Genomic DNA, 22,825 nt, shown 5'->3' on the forward strand with positions numbered 1-22,825 from the left:
CTTTGACCTTGTTTCACTTTAAAGTTAATAATGAAATAATGTCAAACTAAAGTATTCACTACTACTCGTTTCAATAAAATATATTATTTTTAAAAAAATATTTAATCTCAATTTGTCATATTTTTCGCATGTAGAACACTTGTCCCTTGCGTTTACCGTCATTTCCACCATTCTGTATAAAATACAATCCCAGGCTTATGGCTTTAGATTTGTTTACTCAGTAACCATAGCAACAGACACTCAAAGGGAACCCATGGATGAGTGAGAGAGTTCCCCACAGGGGGAAGAAAGAGAACATAATGAAGGGAAATATGAGCTAAAACTAGTGGACACTTTTTGTGCGTCATTTCCAAACTGCTCATATCTCATGAGGAAAAAAAAATTGGATTTTTAAAAGTTTATTAGTTGTAATTTGTGATCATCTAATGCTAATTTTAAAACTAATGCTAGTAGGCTCAGCAGCCCTGAGATACTGGAGGGGAAGTGAGAACATGTCATTTCCGCTACGGCCTCCATGGTGGTGGAAAAGACCGGTTGGAGTGGAAATGACATGTCTGTGTTATTAAGCTGTAATTCGCCCATAGAATTAAAAACTAAGTTTAGAGACGTAATTTATATTGTGTCCGGGGGGTGTAAATCTTCAACTCACTGTAACTGACTATGTTTACAGGCCCTTCAGTTGCCGAATATGAGGCTCATCCCGGGTTTTGATCATATTCAGGATAAAGTGTTTACATGAATAAATACATGATAAATGTTTACATGATAAATACTTATATTCCGGTTACTGATTATAGCATTCAGTTGTCAGAAATCAGGATAACGTGTTTACATGCTACAGTATCCCGGTCTCTTTCCACCTAGCATTTCCTGATTTCTCAGAAATGGGGATAAGGGCTTATTCGGCAAACTGAATTTGGGAAAAGGTGTTTACATGCGCAAACGCAAAGCCGGGATACTTAATATCCTGAACATATTCAGGATACTTAGGTGCATGTAAATGTAGTCACTGTCAATCATAGGTGACGTCCTTTTCATCTAATTTACGGCTGCTTTGGAGTGGCACACAGATGCACCAGCTTTCACCGTGTGTGTGTGTGTGTGTGTGTGTGTGTGTGTGTGTGTGTGTGTGTGTGCATGCGTGCGCAAGTGCAGGAGCCTCCAAGGGTGTGCAGCGCACTGCTGCAGGTTCCAAAACAGATTCATGTTCGTTTTTTCTACACCAAAACAGGCCTGAATTTGCGGTAGGGCCTACTTAAGTAATTAAAAGTAATGCAAACAAAAGAGACTGACTGAGACATCAGTATGGCAGAAATATTTTTTCATGTTCCAAATTTAGACTATTGCAGGCCGCCATAGTCTCGACAAGACCGACTAGTGGCCTAGTGGTAGCGTGTCCACCTCTCGATCTGGAGATCGTGAGTTCTATTCACGGTCGGGTCATACCAAAGACCATCATAAAAATGGTACCAACCGCCATCTGGCAAGGCACGCTGCAATACAGATGCGCATGGGGAGTTAAACTCTCGTGGTTACCAGAGGACTAGCCCCCCACTGTAACCCCAGCTATGTAATAGGCGAGAGGCCGAGGGCTATGGAAACGGAGATCGGCGCCGCCCGATGCGCCACATACAGGTTGGGCCTGGTTAGTACTTGAGTGGGAGACTGCCTAGGAATACCAGGTACTGTAAGGCGTGGGAAGGACTTTGACTTTTTTTGATAGTCTTGACAATGTATGGGAAACACTGATGTCCTCGGGAATTATGTTAATTGAAGCCAACTAAGTGGTCTCTCTGCTTTTTTTAAGATGGCATGAAAAACAGCGGCAGAGAAGTCAAAATCATACAGGGAGAGAATAAAATCAGACGCAGTGAAGTATGCGGAATTCCTAAAGAAAGACAGAGAAAGATATTTAAAGAAAAAAGAGAAAGGTATAGTGAAGTCTGTCAAAGAAATGCCAAAAAGGACCCAAAGAAAAATGAGAAGAAATTGGTGAATTACACAGCAAAACAGACGCAGTAGACTTAAAGGAGTCTCTAAAATGGTCGCGACAGCAGAAAGTTTCCTGGCAGGGGCAACACCACCACAATCCCCTGAAAACATTATGGTTATTCCCATGCCACATCAGCTGGAGCCGACACCAGAGACAACACAGAGGAAAAGAGGCAAGAAAAGAAAAAAATCAAGAGCAAACGTGTACTGAGACCTTACCGAAACTAGAGAAAAACTTGACAAAGCCATAAGACAATGATGATGTTTTGATATTGATATTGTTATGATATCCATGATTGTAATGATATTCATTATGTTATGATATTGTTACTATACGCACATAATTGTTATGATTTGTAATAACTACTGTCTAACTAAGTGTCTTATGCTCTGATCTTTAATGTCTGAACATTTGGCCCATGGCAACATTTTTATAATGATGTTCTAATTATATTGTTGTGATATTCAGGATGATTGTTATGATATTGTTATGGTACTCACTGTGATTGTTAAGATTTTCAATATTGCTGTCTAACTCATTCATCTCATTATCTGTAGCCGCTTTATCCTGTTCTACAGGGTTGCAGGCGAGCTGGATCCTATCCCAGCTGACTACGGGCGAAAGGCGGGGTTCACCCTGGACAAGTCGCCAGGTCATCACAGGGCTGACACATAGACACAGACAACCATTCACACTCACATTCACACCTACGCTCAATTTAGAGTCACCAGTTAACCTAACCTGCATGTCTTTGGACTGTGGGGGAAACCGGAGCACCCGGAGGAAACCCACGTGGACACAGGGAGAACATGCAAACTCCACACAGAAAGGCCCTCGCTGGCCCCGGGGCTCGAACCCAGGACCTTCTTGCTGTGAGGTGACAGCGCTAACCACTACACCACCGTGCCGCCCCTGTTTAACTAGTCTAACTAATTCATCTTGGTGTTAAATCTTGGTATTGTTTTTAGAACAAATTACAAAGACGTGAAATGCAAATATGCCCTGTCCCGTTAGACAGCAAGTTTTACAGTGTTTTTTTTTTCCAAAATGATCTGTGAGACTGATTTTTGATTGTGATTCCACTGTTCTCTTGTCTCTCTCTCTCTCTCTCAGTGGAAAACCGATTATATCTGTAATGTCATTTCCACCACTTCCTGTCTTTTCCACCACCCCATGTCGTTTCCACAACCACACACGTTTTTAGGTAAAACACATTTTGAAAACAGAGTTAAGGCAATGATTGTTATTGTGTTGATAGGTGTGATGTTGAAGGTAGGGTATAATTATGTATATGAGTTGAAAAATATCTGATTTGAAAGTGTATACTATGAAATTAAAGGTTTCAGTAACATAATATTAAGCGTTTTTCAGAATTAACATTGTAAAATCATTACACTTACATTTCTGAGAAATAAATGAATGTTAGATTTGGACAGATGTCAGTGTGATCTTTGATAAAACATGTTTATAAAATCTTTGAACATTTTTGCTTTAAAACACATTGTTTGTTAGGTGATGGAAATGACGATTTCTTTGCCATGTCTAGAAAAAAGGTTGAAAATTCTATATTATTCATGAAAAATCATTGGAGCCAACTTCATGGCAGGTATCTAGGCAGTATGGGAAAACAAAGTATACCAATAATATTTTAATTAAAAAACATTACATTCTCTGAAAATGTCCAGGTCAAAATGTACCATAGTTGGAGAATCGCCCCATACATCTCACTACAACTTTTATGGAACTGGGGCTGTAAATATTTGAATACATATGTAAAAAGAAGACTATAAATAAAAATCATGAATTTAGATAAATAAATAAGTAAATCTGATGTAAATGTTTCTAGTGCTTGTTAAAGTAGTTTATCTACCTTAAATATGTTCTACAATTAATTTCCTTGAATGAATGAATATTAAATATATTGTCATACATAGTTAAATGTGACAAAGATTTTTACCTTTCAGCACATAACAGATCATTACTGAAGGTTTTTTTCTTTTTCAGGCTCTTTATGTGCAGTGAAATAGGTTAATGGTGGTGGAGAAGCTGCTTGAGATGGCAGGACATGGGGTGTGTCCTAATTTGCATATTTATGTCTTCTTTCATAAAAGTGGTAAAGACAGGAGCGTCAGACGCATTTTTAATGTGGGGGGGGGGGACACACTGGTGGGGGGTGTGGGGGGTCCTCCCCCAGAACATTTTTAATTAATTAGATGCCATTTCCTGCATTCTGGTGTATTTTAACAGGTTGTTAAAAACCTAATTTTACCTACAAAAGTCACTTACGGTAATTCAATGACTATTTTAGAGACTCAACAATAAGTCCTCATTCAACGAGTCCATATATTCATCAGCCTGTTTTTAAACCCACTGCTCTGCCCAAGATAATGAGATGAATGTGACACAGTTTATCACCAACAATGACTTTATGGGTGCATTTTACTTTTTATTTTGTGTTTCCTTTTTTATTTAGTTTTAGATGTAACACAACATGCCACTGTGCCAAGCAATAGTGACACTCAGCTGTCTGTTTAAAAATGAGAATATTCATAATTTCACACAATGAACAGGCATGACATGGCATCAGAGGCGATTCTAGAGTCTGTTGTGGCCCCAAGCAAAAATTTCCAGGGGGCCCGTCTGACCAGTGTTCATCACCAATATGTTATAAATAATCTGACACCAACGAAAAATGTATGAAACCAAAGTTTTTCAAATTCTAAATGTGAAAATACAATGGTAAAGAACAATAAAAACAATGAAAAACAAAATAAATAAGCCCTCGGGCCCTGACTTTCAGGGGGCCCCTAGGCCAGGGGGCCCCAAGCAGTTGCCTGCCTTGCCTGTTCACAGGCTGCGGGTCTGCATGGCATCATGCAAACTTCATAACACAAAATCACACTGTGTCAAGCAATGGTGACACACAAAATAATGAACAGGTGCAATTTTGTTCACCACCAACAGTGACTTTAGTGGGTGCATTTTACTTTTTTCCGATTTAGTGATACTCATAACAAAAATGGCATGGCATCATGCAGTCTTCATAACGAAATCACACTGTGTCAAGCAACGGCACATAAAAGAGAACTTCACACAATGAACAAGTGCAGTTTTGTCAACCTACATGCAATGGTGGTGCTACAGTAACATTTACAGATTTGAGTTACATGTCGGTCCTGAGATCGAGATGCTGAACCTCTTCTGCCCCTCGGACCTGCCTGATCCATCCTGGTGCCCTGTGTCTGGCTGGAGTCTCATCGCATCGCTCCTGTGGAGGACGGCCCCATGTGGACAGTTGAAAGTCACACCTGGAAGACGCTCTGGACTCTTACAGTAATGCTTTTATGGCTGAGGACTACAGTTGTCTTGCTAACTTTAGGACTGCAGTTGTCATGAACAGTTTTGCACTCAAGTTTCCATCAATGAAGAGTTTATAACATCAACGAAACTGACTTCATGTTAAAACTGTTAATGTTATAGTCAGGCTGTCTGTTGTTGCCCAAATGAGGATGGGTTCCCTTTTGAGTCTGGTTCCTCTCGAGGTTTCTTCCTCATGTCGTCTGAGGGAGTTTTTCCTTGCCACCGTCGCCACAGGCTTCATCATTGGGGATAGATTAGGGATAAAATTAGCTCATGTTTTAAGTTGTTCAAATTCTGTAAAGCTGCTTTGCAACAATGTTCATTGTTAAAAGCGCGATACAAATAAACTTGACTTGACAGATTAGTATAACAAATAGATTTATAGCTATAACTCTTTCTTACATTGGTGCCACCACAATTTCTGCCACTTCATAACTTGTATCCCCCTTTCCTTCACAATCCACCTGGAATAACATCCATCTCTCTCCACCGCTTCAACAATCGAGCTGCTGGGTAATGCCAATTTCATATCGCACATTCATCTAACATTCAGAATGAGAGCGTGATCTATCCGGGGGAAATCAGTCTTGTGGAATGCGGGACATTTGCCTTTGTTTTCAAGGTGAGTTTGACGAGGCTTATCTTTGGATTTTGAATGTTAAATTAATGTCCAACATGAAACTGACTTTAACCAGAATTTACCAGAGTTCAGCTTCCTCCTCTTCTTCTATGTATCTTTGGCAGCCAGCTTCCAAAAAGTTGCGCTATTGCCCCCTACTGGACTAACAACGTTTCCGGTTTCCCCATTTCTTCTAATAACTTCTATGAAAACCAATCACATAAATTTTAAATAACAGAATCATGTTTGTTTTATACCTTTGATTATTTAAACCATATTAATATGTATTAATTAATTACATTTCATACATTTTAGAATTGATTAAATTATGTAGATTATAATTAATTTAGATGCATACATTTGAAACATACACATTTTTAAAGAAAATCAAATAGATGTAAATGCATAAAAACTAACTCTGCCAGGAATCATTTCTGTGAGTATAGCAACAACAAAAACTGTAGGGGGAGGGGGGGGGGGGGGCTGTTGTTTGTTTGCTCTCTGGGGGGGCTGTTGTTTATTTGCTCTCTGGGGGGGCTGTTGTTTATTTGCTCTCTGGGGGGCTGTTGTTTATTTGCTCTCTGGGGGGGCTGTTGTTTATTTGCTCTCTGAGGGGGGCTGTTGTTTATTTGCTCTCTGGGGGGGGCTGTTGTTTATTTGCTCTCTGAGGGGGGCTGTTGTTTATTTGCTCTCTGGGGGGGGCTGTTGTTTATTTGCTCTCTGAGGGGGGCTGTTGTTTATTTGCTCTCTGGGGGGCTGTTGTTTATTTGCTCTCTGAGGGGGGGCTGTTGTTTATTTGCTCTCTGGGGGGGCTGTTGTTTATTTGCTCTATGGGGGGGCTGTTGTTTATTTGCTCTCTGAGGGGGGCTGTTGTTTATTTGCTCTCTGGGGGGGCTGTTGTTTATTTGCTCTCTGAGGGGGGCTGTTGTTTATTTGCTCTCTGAGGGGGGGGCTGTTGTTTATTTGCTCTCTGAGGGGGGCTGTTGTTTATTTGCTCTCTGGGGGGCTGTTGTTTATTTGCTCTCTGAGGGGGGGCTGTTGTTTATTTGCTCTCTGGGGGGGCTGTTTGTTGTTTATTTTCTCTCTGAGGGGGGTCTGACTCTCCCACACTTTGAAAAGCCCTGGGTTAGGAGGAGGAGGAGTGGATCCAAGAAACGTGTCAGAATGAGGCAGAATCAGTAAACTTTAGAAGAACAATAGTGTGAAATGTGAAGGGGACATTCAGTGGTGGCGACGCCCATGCGTAAAGATGCAGAAATGGTTGCTGGTTATTTGAGTAGTGACTCGGACATTATAAAGAGATCTGATTCCCAGCTGAGTGAGCCGACCCAGAGTGATTGTGTCAGGAGGAAGGACATGATTCAGCATCACTCCTGGAGTTTACAGTGAAATGAAAGTGAAGCCCAGCTCACCCCTCCAGCTCATTAATATTAAACCCAGCTCACCCCTCCGGCTCATTAATATTTAACCCAGCTCACCCCTCCGGGTCATTAATATTAAACCCAGCTCACCCCTCCGGCTCATTAATATTAAACCCAGCCCACCCCTCCGGATCATTAATATTAAATCCAGCCCACCCCTCCGGCTCATTAATATTAAACCCAGCCCACCCCTCCGGCTCATTAATATTAAACCCAGCTCACCCCTCCGGCTCATTAATATTAAACCCAGCTCACCCCTCCGGCTCATTAATATTAAACCCAGCTCACCCCTCCGGCTCATTAATATTAAACCCAGCCCACCCCTCCGGCTCATTAATATTAAACCCAGCTCACCCCTCCGACTCATTAATATTAAACCCAGCCCACCCCTCCGGCTCATTAATATTAAACCCAGCCCACCCCTCCGGCTCATTAATATTAAACCCAGCCCACCCCTCCGGCTCATTAATATTAAACCCAGCCCACCCCTCCGGCTCATTAATATTAAACCCAGCCCACCCCTCCGGCTCATTAATATTAAACCCAGCCCACCCCTCCGGCTCATTAATATTAAACCCAGCCCACCCCTCCGGCTCATTAATATTAAACCCAGCCCACCCCTCCGGCTCATTAATATTAAACCCAGCCCACCCCTCCGGCTCATTAATATTAAACCCAGCCCACCCCTCCGGCTCATTAATATTAAACCCAGCTCACCCCTCCGGCTCATTAATATTAAACCCAGCTCACCCCTCCGGCTCATTAATATTAAACCCAGCTCACCCCTCCGGCTCATTAATATTAAACCCAGCCCACCCCTCCGGCTCATTAATATTAAACCCAGCCCACCCCTCCGACTCATTAATATTAAACCCAGCCCACCCCTCCGGCTCATTAATATTAAACCCAGCCCACCCCTCCGGCTCATTAATATTAAACCCAGCCCACCCCTCCGGCTCATTAATATTAAACCCAGCCCACCCCTCCGGCTCATTAATATTAAACCCAGCCCACCCCTCCGGCTCATTAATATTAAACCCAGCCCACCCCTCCGGCTCATTAATATTAAACCCAGCCCACCCCTCCGGCTCATTAATATTAAACCCAGCCCACCCCTCCGGCTCATTAATATTAAACCCAGCCCACCCCTCCGGCTCATTAATATTAAACCCAGCCCACCCCTCCGGCTCATTAATATTAAACCCAGCTCACCCCTCCGGCTCATTAATATTAAACCCAGCCCACCCCTCCGGCTCATTAATATTAAACCCAGCCCACCCCTCCGGCTCATTAATATTAAACCCAGCCCACCCCTCCGGCTCATTAATAGTAAACCCAGCTCACCCCTCCGGCTCATTAATATTAAACCCAGCTCACCCCTCCGGCTCATTAATATTAAACCCAGCTCACCCTTCCGGCTCATTAATATTAAACCCAGCTCACCCCTCCGGCTCATTAATATTAAACCCAGCCACCCCTCCGGCTCATTAATATTAAACCCAGCTCACCCCTCCGGCTCATTAATATTAAACCCAGCCACCCCTCCGGCTCATTAATATTAAACCCAGCTCACCCCTCCGGCTCATTAATATTAAACCCAGCCACCCCTCCGGCTCATTAATATTAAACCCAGCCCACCCCTCCGGCTCATTAATATTAAACCCAGCCACCCCTCCGGCTCATTAATATTAAACCCGTGTGATTCAGCTGTCCGCTTCCATGCTGCTGCATGAGGAGTCGGTTCAGTTGAAATGACTCGGAGTCGTGAGGAGGATTCAGCAGCGGAACTGGCTTCTGTTTCGTTTCTGTGTGATGGCGGCTCTGCACTGGGGAAAGCGAAACTCTGCGGGGTTTAAAAGCCGGTGGAGCTGAGAGAGAGAGAGAGACAGAGAGAGACACAGAGAGAGAGAGACAGAGAGAGAGATGAGCTCCACTCCACCCACTCGCACCGGCAGCGCGCGCAGGACTCGGTGAGTGCAGTGACTCTGATCCGCTCCGCAGCCTTTATTACCGGCGCCGGTTCATCAGCTGCAGGTCCGACACTTTATTCCTGACGGAGCTCAGACAGAACAGTAATAATAACACTGAGAGAGGCGGTGATTTTACTGATCTGTTTAATATCGGAGTTTAATTTGCTGTATTATCTGTTTGCGCTGCGGCTCAGAGAGGATGAGCATGTGGAGCATAATGACAATAAAGTTGACTTGACTTAAAGCGCGCTGAGTTACTCCTCTATCCCCGCCCGAGTCAGAACTCACCTCTAGATAGATAGATAGATAGATAGATAGATAGATGTGAATGAATACACTAATTAATAACTAACAAACTACCGACCAATAACGAACTAAATAACTAAAAGAAAGAATGAATGAATGAATGAATGAATAGTAAAAAATCCAGGCGGTGTTGTGGTTATCACTGTCGCTTCACAGCGAAAAGGTTGTGGGTTCGAGCCCAGCGGCAGGCAGGGGCCTTTCTGTGTGGAGTCTGCGTGTTCTGTCTGTGTGGATTTCCTCCGGGTGTTCAAAGTCATGTGGTTGGGTAAACATTGGGCTGAAGTTTATATTGTTTATTTCAGTTATTCTATTTTTTATTTATTGCATTGCCTGTTTGCACTGTGGGTCAGAGAGGACTGAAAGGGCGGGTTATGTCATATCCTCCTTGAATATAGAGATCTTTAGCGCCCCCTAGTTCAAAAAGAGTACTGCATTCAGCACCTCTCCCTTAATAATAATAATAATAATAATAATAATAATAATGTATTTTATATATTATATTTATACAGCTTCGCCCATAGTCAGCTGGGATACACTGTGAAACCCAATAAGGTCACTGAGCTCAAAAATTTTATTGAAACCGATTACGTAAAAATTTTTGAGGTAAGTAACTTAAATTTTTTAAGGTAAGATTTCTTAAAAATTAAACTATAGTTACACTTAATTGTAATTTTTAAGAAATCTTACCTTAAAAAATTTAAGTTACTTACCTCAAAAATTTTTACGTAATCGTTTTCAATAAAATTTTTGAGCTCAGTGACCTTATCGGGTTTCACAGTGTAGGCTCCAGCTCGCCTGCGACCCTGTAGAACAGGATAAAGCGGCTAGAGATGATGAGATGAGATGAGATATTTATATAGCACCTTTCAGGCATTTAAGTTGTCATTTTGTTCTTTTGTTTTATTGTCTTTTTGTTTGTTCTCTTTTAATGAAATTAAGTGTTAAAACTGCAGGCAATCAGCAGAGGCATCGAAAGAATCCTGAAACATGAGTAATACACACTGATCAGGTTTAAACAGAATCAACACACGCAGTGGAACACACACACACACACACACACACACACACACACACAGACACACACACACACACACACACACGCATGCACACACACACACACACACACACACACACACACACACACACACACATGCAAATAAATGCAACAGATGCAGAAAGGAATCACACAAGAACAAAACAAACAACATAAAAGATGCCATGAAGCACAAGCTGCAGTTCCAGAGCAGGACAGTCAGGGACTCACTCTAATTACAGCCCTTAATGCGATACCATCACACCACAAACGAATAAATAAATAGATAAATAATAAAATAAATAAACAAATAACTCAATAAAACCTAGACTGCAGGAGAGGAGATGGGCAGCTGTGACCTGAAGGTGAGAGAAGCAGCTTTGGGTCCAAAGGGTTATTGGTTCAATTCATGGCCCAGCAGGAAAAGCCATGGCTGAAGTGCCCTTGAGCGAGGCACCTGACCCCCACCTGCTCCCCAGTGCTCTGTGTGTGTGTGTGTGTGTGTGTGTGTGTGTGTGTGTGTGTGTGTGTGTGTGTGTGTGTGTGTATTCACTGTATGTCACTCTGAATGAGCGTCTGCTAGTTTGATGGCTAACACACCAAATGTGACTTTGTATCTCCAAAGGTTATTCATTTAAACCTTTTTATGACCAAACATCTAAAAATCACAGAGTTAGAAAACAATCATTGACACACCACTCAATCACTGATTATTTTCCTGAAACAGCACGACGCGCAGTGATGATTTATTAATGATGCGTTATGTTTTGTGTTCACAGGAGAACATAAAGCTGCAGCGATGACTTTACCACCAACAATCAAGAAGAAAAAAAAGTGAGTGATGTGAGATGTATGGATGAACAGGTCTGGCTAAAACACACGGACTGCACGGCGGATCTCATTCAGTACTGATGTGGAGTCAGCTGACACTCAGCCACACCCTATTTCACTGTAACGGGGTCTGCGTGTGTTGTTAAAGATGCAGTTTGTAATATTTGAGACTGCTCCTAGATCTGTTATCATCAGATAATTTCAAAGATTATGCTTATATGGTTATATTTTATCAGCCCACAAATAGACTCCGCCTTCAGCCAGATTAAAAGCTGCTCAGCTCCACCCCTTTCACTGAAAATACTGTGTAACCAAAGACAAATCTCCTGTTATGTGTAATGATGATTCCAGAGGTACTGAAATCTAAAATCTACCATTTTCCACCAAACATCTGGCATCACACACTGCACAAACACACTCAAACCTTCTGATAATTACTCCTGGGAAAGAAGGCCCACAACGACACCTACAAGCTGTTTACACCCCTTAAACAAATCTGTTGGCGAGGACTGGGAGAGCTCCACGAGTTCAGGTCCAGACTAATGATAAGAAACACTTCTGAACTTGTCCCCTGTGCAGTGAACAGGGTGTGGTTTTGCACACAGATTTTCATCACAGGGTCAAACATTTCCTTTGTTTCCTGTAGAATTAAATACAGATATTTAATCTGTTCAGGTAAAACACTTTCATTCAGTACTCGACCTCTATAGTGACCTTTATCACATCTGGCACACTCTCCATTCTCAGAAACTGCCGTTATTACCGTGTTATTGAATAATATAATTTGTACAATATTGTATGCATGTCAGGATACAAGATATTTTTATTTAGTATGTTTCTGGGTGTGCTTCACTACTGCCCCCTACTGGTGTAGAATAGTTTAGTGTTTTGTTACCACTTTGTCGGAAGAGGTTATGTTTTCACCTCCCAACAAACAATGTCTGTTTGTTTGTTAGTTTCCAATATAACTCAAAAAATAGTGAACAGATTTTGATGATATTTGGAGGAAAGGTGAGCCATGGGCCAGTGAACAATTGATTAGATTTGTATTCCAAATCCGGTTATATATGTGGATCCAGGATTTGTTTGTTTGTTCTCAATGTAATTCAAAAATTAGTGAACAGATTTGGATGAAATTTGGTGCACAGCTTTAGAATTAACCTCAGATGAAGTGATGTGATTTTGATGTTGATCCGGATACAGATTAGTAAACATCTGGATATTCTAATATGTGGCTTGGCGGAGGTACGCAGTCTATCAAATACCCTTTTAGTTTTGTTTTGTTTTCTAATTCCTCAGTCATGCCTGGGAAATACCATAGACCCTTAACTGTAACATGAACAGACAGACAGACAGACAGACAGTCACCCCCAGTTCAGATTTTTACAAACAAATGTTCAAAAAATAAAATTGGCACGTTATTTAAATGTGTACAGTATTAACAGTAATAGTATTTTTAATCCCCTCCTAGAACTGCCACCTTATTGTGGTGGAGGGGTTTGTGTGCTTGAATGATCCTAGGAGCTATGTTGTCGGGGGCATTACGCCCCTGTTAGGTTTTCCCAAGGCAGACAGGTCCTAGGTGACAGGCCAGACCAAGAGCAGTTCACCAAAACCCTTATGGAGAAAAAATCGAGGACCGTGACGTCGCCCGGTATGTCGCAGCCGGGGCCCCACCCTGGAGCCAGGCCCGGGGTTGGGGTTCGTATGCGAGCACTTGGTGGCCGGGCCTTTGCCCATGGGGCCCGGCCAGGCTCAGCCCGAAGCGGTGACGTGGGCCCGACCTCCTGTGGGTTCACCACCCACAGAGGTAGCCGTAGGGGGCCGGTGCAGTGTGGATTGGGTGGCAGTTGAAGGCAGGGGCCTCGACGACCTGATCCCCGGACACAGCGGCTAGCTGTTGGGACATAGAATGTCACTTCGCTGGGGGGGAAAGAGCCTGAGCTTGTGCGGGAGGTTGAGAGGTACCGGCTAGAGATAGTCGGGCTCACCTCCACGCACAGCTTGGGCTCTGGAACCCAGCTGCTCGAGAGGGGCTGGACTCTTCACTTCTCTGGGGTCGCCTGTGGTGAGCGGCGGTGGGCTGGTGTGGGCTTGCTTATAGCTCCCCAGCTCAGCCGCCATGTGTTGGAGTTTACCCCAGTGAACGAGAGGGTCGTCTCTCTGCGTCTTTGGATCGGGGAGAGGGCTCTTGCTGTTGTTTGTGCCTACGGACCAAATAGCAGTATAGAGTATCCGGCCTTCTTGGAGTCCCTGGGAGAGGTACTGAGTGGTGCTCAGACTGGGGACTCCATTGTGCTACTGGGGGACTTCAATGCTCACATGGGCGACAACAGTGACACCTGGAGGGGCGTGGTTGGGAGGAACGGCCTCCCCGATCTGAACCCGAGTGGTGTTTTGTTATTGGACTTCTGTGCTAGTCACGGTTTGTCCATAACGAACACCATATTCGAGCATAGGGGTGTCCATAAGTGCACGTGGCACCAGGACACCTTAGGTCGGAGGTCGTTGATAGACTTTGTTGTCGTTTCATCTGATCTCCGGCCCTATATCTTGGACACTCGGGTGAAGAGAGGGGCTGAGCTGTCAACTGATCACCACCTGGTGGTGAGTTGGATCCGCTGGCAGAGGAGGAAGCTGGACAGACCTGGCAGGCCCAAACGTATGGTGAGGGTCTGCTGGGAACGTCTGGCCGAGCACTCTGTTGGGGAGGTCTTTAACTCCCACCTCCGGGAGAGCTTTTCCCAGCTTCTGAGGGAGGAGGGGGGCATTGAGTCTGAGTGGACCATGCTCTCTACCTCCATTGTGGATGCAGCTGTTCAGAGCTGTGGCCGCAAGGTCTCTGGTGCCTGTCGTGGCGGCAATCCCCGAACCCGGTGGTGGACACCAGAAGTAAGGGATGCCGTCAAGCTGAAGAAGGAGTCCTATCGGGCCATGTTGACCTCCGGGACTCCTGAGGCAGCTGACGGGTATCAGCAGGCCAGGCGTGCTGCAGCTCGGGCAGTTGTGGAGGCAAAAACTCGGAACTGGGAGGAGTTCGGGGAGGCCATGGAGAAGGACTATCGGTTGGCCTTGAAGAAATTCTGGCAAACCATCCGGCGCCTCAGGAGGGGGAAGCAGTACTCTGCCAACACTGTTTACAGTGCGGGTGGGGAGCTGTTGACCTCGACTGGGTACATTGTCGGGCGGTGGAAGGAATACTTTGAGGATCTCCTCAATCCCACCGTCATGTCTTCCACTGAGGAGACTGAGGCTGATGACTCAGAGGTGGACTCGTCCATTACCCAAGCCGAAGTCACTGAGGTGGTTTGCAAGCTCCTTGGTGGCAAGGCACCGGGGGTGGATGAGATCCGCCCTGAGTATCTCAAGTCTCTGGATGTTGTGGGGCTGTCTTGGTTGGCACGCCTCTGCAACATCGCATGGCGGTCGGGGACAGTGCCTCTGGAGTTGCAGACTGGGGTGGTGGTCCCTCTTTTTAAGAAAGGGGACCAGAGAGTGTGCTCCAATTATAGGGGAATCACACTTCTCAGCCTCCCAGGAAAGGTTTACTCCAGGGTACTGGAGAGGAGAATTTGACCAATAGTCGAACCTCGGATCCAGGAGGAACAATGCGGTTTTCGTCCTGGTCGTGGAACACTGGACCAGCTCTATACCCTTCACAGGGTGCTCGAGGGTTCATGGGAGTTTGCCCAACCAGTCCACATGTGCTTTGTGGATCTGGAGAAGGCACTCGACCGTGTCCCCCGTGGTATTCTGTGGGGGGTGCTTTGGGAGTATGGGGTTCGGGGCTCTTTGCTAAGGGCTGTCCGGTCCCTGTACGAACAGAGCAGGAGTCTGGTTCGCATTGCCGGCAGTAAGTCAGACCTGTTAACCGGTGCACGTTGGACTCCGGCAGGGCTGCCCTTTGTCACCGGTTCTGTTAATAATTTTTTATGGTCAGAATTTCTAGGCGCAGCCAGGGGCCTGAAGGAATCCTGTTTGGGAATCACAGGATTTCATCTCTGCTTTTTGCGGATGATGTTGTCCTGTTGGTTTCTTCAAACCAGGACCTTCAGCATGCACTGGGGTGGTTTGCAGTCAAGTGTGAAGCGGCTGGGATGAGAATCAGCACCTCCAAGTCCGAGGCCATGGTTCTCGACCGGAAAAGGGTGGCTTGCCCTCTTCAGGTTGGTGGAGAAGTCCTGCCTCAAGTGGAGGAGTTTAAGTATCTCGGGATCTTGTTCACGAGTGAGGGAAGGATGGAGCGTGAGATCGACAGGCGGATTGGTGCAGCCTCCACAGTGATGCGGTCGCTTTACCGGTCCGTCATGGTGAAGAAGGAGCTGAGCCAAAAGGTGAAGCTCTCAATTTACCGGTCGATCTACGTTCCGACTCTCACCTATGGTCATGAGCTTTGGGTAATGACCGAACGAACAAGATTGCGGATACAAGCGGCCGAAATGAGTTTTCTTCGCAGGGTGGCTGGGCGCTCCCTTAAAGATAGGGTGAGAAGCACAGTCACTCGGGAGGAGCTCGGAGTAGAGCCGCTGCTCCTCCACATCGATAGGAATCAGCTGAGGTGGCTCGGGCATCTTTTTCATATGCCTCCTGGATGCCTCCCTGGGGAGGTGTTCCAGGCATGTCCCCCTGGGAGGAGGCCCCGGGGAAGACCCAGGACACGCTGGAGGGACTATGTCTCTCGGCTGGCCTGGGAACGCCTCGGTGTTCTTGCCGAAGAGCTGGCCGAGGTGTCTGGGGAAAGGGAAGTTTGGGCTTCCATGCTTAGACTGCTGCCTCCGCGACCCGGTCCGGATAAGTGGAAGAAGATGAGACGAGTATTTTTAATAAGATGCTGACATTATTTATAGTTATAATAATCTAATAACGATGGGTTCTGGTTTCCAGCACTGTAACAGAATTAGAAAAGTCGCTTTGCTTTGCAGAACCCACTCTGAGAACCCTGGATCTAAGACACGAGTGCACTTGTGAAGGCAGCATCAATTCAGCATATTCAAGGGATTTAAAAAGAAAATACGAATGTCAACATTCCTTTTTAACGGTTTATAATGATTTAATGTAAACTTTTCTTCATAACACTCTGTATTTCTTTACAGCCGCTACGTAAATCTCTTTATGATGCTCCATAAGCACCCTTTGTCCCCTTTCTGTTTCTTTATAACCCCCTTTATAATCCTTTATCATGACTTCATCATTATTACTTTACTGTTCCTCCATAATTTTCCAAAAACATTCACCATTACCTCATAATCCCTCATATTTCATAATAATGACTTTATAATCCTTACTTTGTAAATCTTCATAATTAGTTCACAACCCTCTATATTTCTTGATACCTCTTTCATAATCACTTCACAAACTTTGCATAACCATTCTTAATCATTCATAATCTCTTTCGAATGCATCATCTCTGTCATAGCAGAGTTATTTCAGAATTCCTTTATAAAAACTCCAGAAATCTGATAACCTATCTACACGGGTGTATGAGCTTTAAACTACGGTTTTTGTTGGCTATCTTCATGTTGACTCGTGTGTGTTTGGAGATATTACTTTAAAAAGGAAACTAACTGAAATATTCTTTTCTGTAGAAATGCATTTGGAGCGACAGCGCCACCATTTATCGACTACTTGAAGGAGATTCTCAGACGCTACCCTGATGGAGGACAGATACTGAAGGTCAGAGTGAACTTTATCATTATACACAGTTACAAACTGATCACATACAGTATACACATGAAAATATGGTAAAAAAGCTGACTGTTTATTCATAATAACAATATAAAATTGTTCGGACTGGGACTGTTTTGGCCTCTAGAGGCCACTGTTATTTCCTTTTCGTGTCATGTTTGTTTTGGCCTCTAGAGGCCGCCACTGTTCCTGTGTTTTGTGTTAATTGCCTGTTTAGTCCTGATTATCTTCACCTGTGTTCAATTTAGTTTGTGTATTTATACCCCTGAGTTCAGTCCTCTTGTCACGGAGTCTTTGTGCTGTTATGTTTATCTCCAGTTTCCTCTGTACCGTGTTCTTTGTTTTGCACTTTGCTTTTCTTTTGGACCTAGTAGTTACTGTGTTTTTGGATCTTCTGAGCTTTGGTATTTTTGCCTTTTCTTTTCTGGTTTTTTGGCTTTTGTTTTGTACTTTTGGATTTTTTATTTTTTCCCTTATATCTTCTGAGTGTTTTTGGATTATTACTTTTTGGATTTTTTGTGTATATATTGTAAATAAACCTTTTGATACTTTTTTCTACTTCTGCCTCACGCCTCTGCATTTGCATCATCCCCCTGGTGGCCTAGTGGGGGTTTGCTGGATTATCACACCAACGAACCAGGTTCGAATCCCAGCAAAACCCTAACAAAAATGTCCCTTATAATCCGCTATATTCACTCATACACATCACCGCTTTCTCACCTAAACATGTTCCGTAATGACTTTATAATCCTGCATTTATATTTCTTAACAATTCCTTTAGATTTACTTTGTCTCTCTTATAATAGTTCATAGTGATTTAACAAACTTTATAATTCTGCCATTCTTCTTCAGATCCCTTCTGTGTCTTAATAATGCCTTCACAACCCCTTCATAACGACATCATAACCTGTAATTTATATTCCTCCTGACTCCTCAGTGTTCCCTTTATCCTTCACACTCACTCCACATTCAGTTCAGAGCTCATTTATCGTCCTTCATAAGGATTAAAAAGGATTTAAATTAAAATTCCTTGCTATTTTTTATATTCTTCTGCAAGACCTACAGAATTATTTTTTTAAATACTTTATAATTCACAGTTCTTCATAAACCCTTCTATTTCTTTATAAACCCTCCGGAATCCCTTCACTTCAAAAAGAGTTCATAAGCTTTTAATTTCATTCCACACCTGCACATTCCCCTCATAATCATTTCATTATTGTGTTATTATTTACATTATTCATTCATAATCACATTATAGTCCTGAATATTTTAATAACTTAATAAGGACCTCCTTTATCATTTTCTAAAATTCAGAATCTTCTTTAAATTAATATTTTATATCCATCCATCCATCCATCTATTTTCTACCGCTTATCCGGATCCGGGTCGCGGGGGTAGCAGCTTAAGCAGAGCAGCCCAGACTTCCCTCTCCCCGCCCACCTCCACCAGCTCTTCCGGGGGAATACCGAGGCGTTCCCAGGCCAGCCGAGAGATGTAATCTCTCCAGCGTGTCCTGGCTCTGCCCCGGGGTCTCCTCCCGGTGGGGCATGCCCAGAGAGCCTCCCTTGGGAGGCGTCCAGGGGGCATCCTAACAAGGTGCCCGAACCACCTCAACTGACTCCTCTCGATGTGGAGGAGCAGCGGTTCTACTCCGAGTCTCTCCCGAATGGCCGAGCTTCTCACCCTGTCTCTAAGGGAGAGCCCAGCCACCCTGCGGAGAAAACTCATTTCTACTGCTTGTATCCGTGATCTCATTCTTTCAGTCACTACCCACAGCTCGTGACCACAGGTGAGAGTGGGAACATAGATGGACCAGTAAATTGAGAGCTTTATAACTGAGAGTAACACACATTTGGGACATGGAATGCCGCCTCTCTGATGGGAAACTAATATTTTATGTTACCTCATAATTCGAAAAATCCTCAGAGATCAGTAAAATGCTCTCTCTCTCTCTGTCTCTGTCTCTCTCTCTCTCTCTCTCTCTCTCTCTCTCTAATTCCTTTCTCATTTTTATGAAGACTTTATAACCCCTTGATAATTCTTCATAATGACTTCATAACCCTTCTTTTGTAATTCCTCCCTTCATCAGGATACTTTATAATCCTTTATAATCCTTCATAAACTTTTATAACTCCCCTGTAATTCCTTCATAACCCCAACACAACTCTTTGTAATGACTCGGCAGTTATTGACTTCACAGCCCCTCGTAGTTTCTTTACGATCCTTTATAACAATTTCATTAACCTTACTTTACATTTTCTTAAGTTTCTAATCCTGTATTTTACAGTACCTAATAATTAGTTGATAATTCCTCATAGTGCAGTTATAGCGACCTCATAATTATGCTTCATAATTACTCCAAGAGGATTCATATTATTTTATTTATCCATCCTTCATGATGTCATAGTTCTTTATAATCCTCTGTGTTTTCACCATCATTCACTTGATGACCCACAGGATGGAGTGTTTATGAAGAATCCTTCATCTTTCCTTCCTTTATATCTCATACTCCTTCAGAACTGTCTGTAACTCCTTTCAGAACAGAACCAGATGTTCTGTTTATCAGTAAACGAATCTCACTCTCGGTGTCGTTTCACAGGAGTTGATCCAGAACGCAGACGATGCCGGAGCTTCAAAAGCTGTCTTCATCCACGATGAGAGGAGATACGGCACAGACAGCGTGTGGAGCCCAGCGCTTGGGAAATATCAAGGTATTTCTGTTCACATTTCTACTGAACGTTCAGGCAAGGAACAAAACTAAACCCGATGCAGCGAGTCATGGTGAGTGTTCTTATCACCTTCTCCAGCACGTGCACTGATCAGCGTAATTCCACCAGCAGCAGAACAAAACTGACCGCGACTGAACTATCAGAAACCATGAGGAGGATAAGCGGCGACATTTTCTCTGGTGTTAATAAATCATTATAACTCTGTTTGCAATTCTCTAGGTTGGTAAGGATTCCCTGTAAACTAAAGAATGTTGATTTTATAAACTCAACTAAAATAATGCCTCATAAAGCTTTAATAATTCATTGATAACATATAGTGTTGTGTATAACGAGTTGTGTTGCTGTTTCTGAAACACATTCATCATACAGCACAACCTGAATAATCTGTCAAGCGACTGGAATATATACACACAGTACTGTGCAAAAGTCTAGGCCCCTTATTTTTTCATGCAAATTTTGTTATAGATTTCTATTTTATGATTTCTACATTATCGGGTCAGTACAAAAACATTTTAGAGTCCAAACGTTCGTTTTCCAGCACAAAATTAGACGTTTGAAAAAAAAAAGTTTGTATCTGAGCAGTATATTCCATAAGAGACACTTTTCAGATGAAAAAAGAAAGCATAATGAAGGCTGCTGGGTTTTGGTGTAAAATGAAGAAGTGAGTGTGACAGTCAAAGTGTCCAGAAGAACTGGGGCTGGTTCTGTAAGATGCTCAGGAAAACCTACAGATCATTTCCACATAAAACTGACCTCACTGGACCTCAGACGGAGATTTTTTTTTTTAAATCAAAGGGTCGTCTCACACCAAATACTGACTCTGTTTCATTTCTTACGGCTCACTGATTACTGTTTATAGTATTTTTTAATGTAGAACCATTTCATTATTTTTAAACCATTTTTGGTCGACAGCATTTCTTTAAATGTGACTAAGACTTTTGTACAGAACTGTACATTATATCACACACACGAGTGTTTCAGTGTGAAATACGCCACTGGTATTTTTCATCCGAGCTCCATCCGGGACACGGAGAACCAAAACCGGGACGTAAATATCTAAGTCACTCGTGAGGAAATCGATGAAACATTTTGATAAATTTGGGGACTTTTTGTTTGTGACTGTGTCGATATAATAAAAAGAAAATCACGCATTGGCTTGAAGATATGAAGTTTATCTTCTCGTGTCGAAAATATTTTCACTTGTTCACGTCACTCAATCATGATATACACATTCACTACTCGAAGATAAACTTCATATCCTCACATCACTGTGTAATATCCTCTCTCTATATATATTCAAAGAAATATTTCCTTATCTTTTTATAAATATTCATCATCTCTTTATAAATAGTTTTTATGCTTTGTGATCATGTTTACAGTACATTGCATTCCCATTAGCACATAATCATTAGTCCATATTAATCATCATGTTAATCAGAGAGACACCAGGCGCACCAGTCCAGGTCCCTCAGGCAACTCGCTTCTCAATCACATTCAGAACATCACAAGCCAATCAGCATCAGGAGGCGTGTTCAGCACGACGTCGTGTTGTTAAGGGTGGCGAGATGTGGTGAGTTCGGATCCAATAGCAGAACACAAACCAGAAAATCCAATGAATAAAAAATGATTTAATTAAAGTCCAAAAAGAGTCGATGAACAAAAATAATCCAGACAACAACGAGGTAGACAAAGACAAAGTGCTAATATGAAAACACATGAAAAATAGTTCTGACAAAAACTGGAGACAAAAACGTAGTGCAAAAAACATGAAAAACTGACAAAACGTGAGAGCGAAAAAACTGTGGCGAAGACCAGGAAGCAAAAAATGGCACCGAGCCGCCGTGAGAAACAGACAAGGCGTTCTGGCAGAGTCCCCGTCTGAGAACGGCCTGTTTATAGAGGATGTGAAGTCACGTGACCCGGCCGTGTTTACTCCGCCATATTGGACGGCTTCAGGATTGTTTACCTTGCGCGAGTGTAATGGATCCAGGCAGTAATCCCCAAGAAAATTCGGAAAATACCCCATCTACATCGCGCGATTACTTGTCTAAGTTTGTTCAGCATCTTGAAGGTGACGTGAGGCAGCGTTACGTGGAAAAGTGTTCCAGGTTGGGGATTGCAGATCCGTACAACTTGCCGCAATCCTTGTTCAGGGAAATTCGGAGCTGCGGTGCCGGCGATTTGCCCGATCTGGCCTACCACGACATTTACAATTTTCTCGTTAATCGTGAATCGTGTTACACTGGCAAAGTCCTCAAAGCTTACAAGAGCCTGGAAGCTTATAAATATTTTGTTGCGGGATGGGTATCCCAACTATACCTCTGGAAGGTTCCGAAGAAGAATGTCTACTTGATAACCTCACGGGTAAGTGGCATTAAGACGTTTATCATAAAGAGACTATGCAGGATGTTTTATCGTAAGAATGTTCGAAATCTAAACTCAGTTCCAGATAATGACAGGGTTGTAAATATGTATGTTTTTGTCTGAAAAAAAAATCACAAATCACCGCTATCTTTATCTGTGCAGAATTATTATTCAATATCAGATATAAATGTATAGGGGTCACAGATATGTCCAGCTTCTATATTCAAACAAATTAAAAATATATTTTCTTGCACCTCTATGTGCCTAAAATAACATGCATATTCTTTTTCAGTACTTTACACAATCTGATAGGAAGAACTTTATAAACAAGTGATGCATTTGTATACATATTAAGAACATTAATATTACACGTCCATGTGAAAACCAGTTATATTTTTTGATCACAGCTTGGTGATAGGTGGTGCAGTATACTACAATTATACAGCAAGTTCTCACTAATATTTTGAAAAGACCCCAATGGTCCAATAAAGTGTGCAGTGACTAAAAACAGCGT

The 22,825-nt window shown here is 43.0% G+C and overlaps 1 protein-coding gene across 1 annotated transcript in view; it reads left to right on the plus strand.

Annotated features, from left to right (window-relative positions):
• The first annotated feature begins 9,213 nt into the window (after positions 1 to 9,213).
• Positions 9,214 to 22,825, plus strand: part of si:dkeyp-118h9.7 (sacsin) — a 38,886-nt gene continuing 25,274 nt past the window's right edge. Inside the window, exons 1-4 of the mRNA XM_060930481.1 lie at positions 9,214 to 9,363; positions 11,482 to 11,536; positions 17,119 to 17,206; positions 19,818 to 19,929. Of these exons, the coding sequence (XP_060786464.1) occupies positions 11,502 to 11,536; positions 17,119 to 17,206; positions 19,818 to 19,929 (235 nt within the window). The 5' untranslated portion in view covers positions 9,214 to 9,363; positions 11,482 to 11,501. The remainder of the gene's footprint in view (positions 9,364 to 11,481; positions 11,537 to 17,118; positions 17,207 to 19,817; positions 19,930 to 22,825) is intronic.

The sequence above is a fragment of the Neoarius graeffei genome, chromosome 9 (assembly GCF_027579695.1).
Source record: "Neoarius graeffei isolate fNeoGra1 chromosome 9, fNeoGra1.pri, whole genome shotgun sequence".
Taxonomy (NCBI): domain Eukaryota; kingdom Metazoa; phylum Chordata; class Actinopteri; order Siluriformes; family Ariidae; genus Neoarius; species Neoarius graeffei.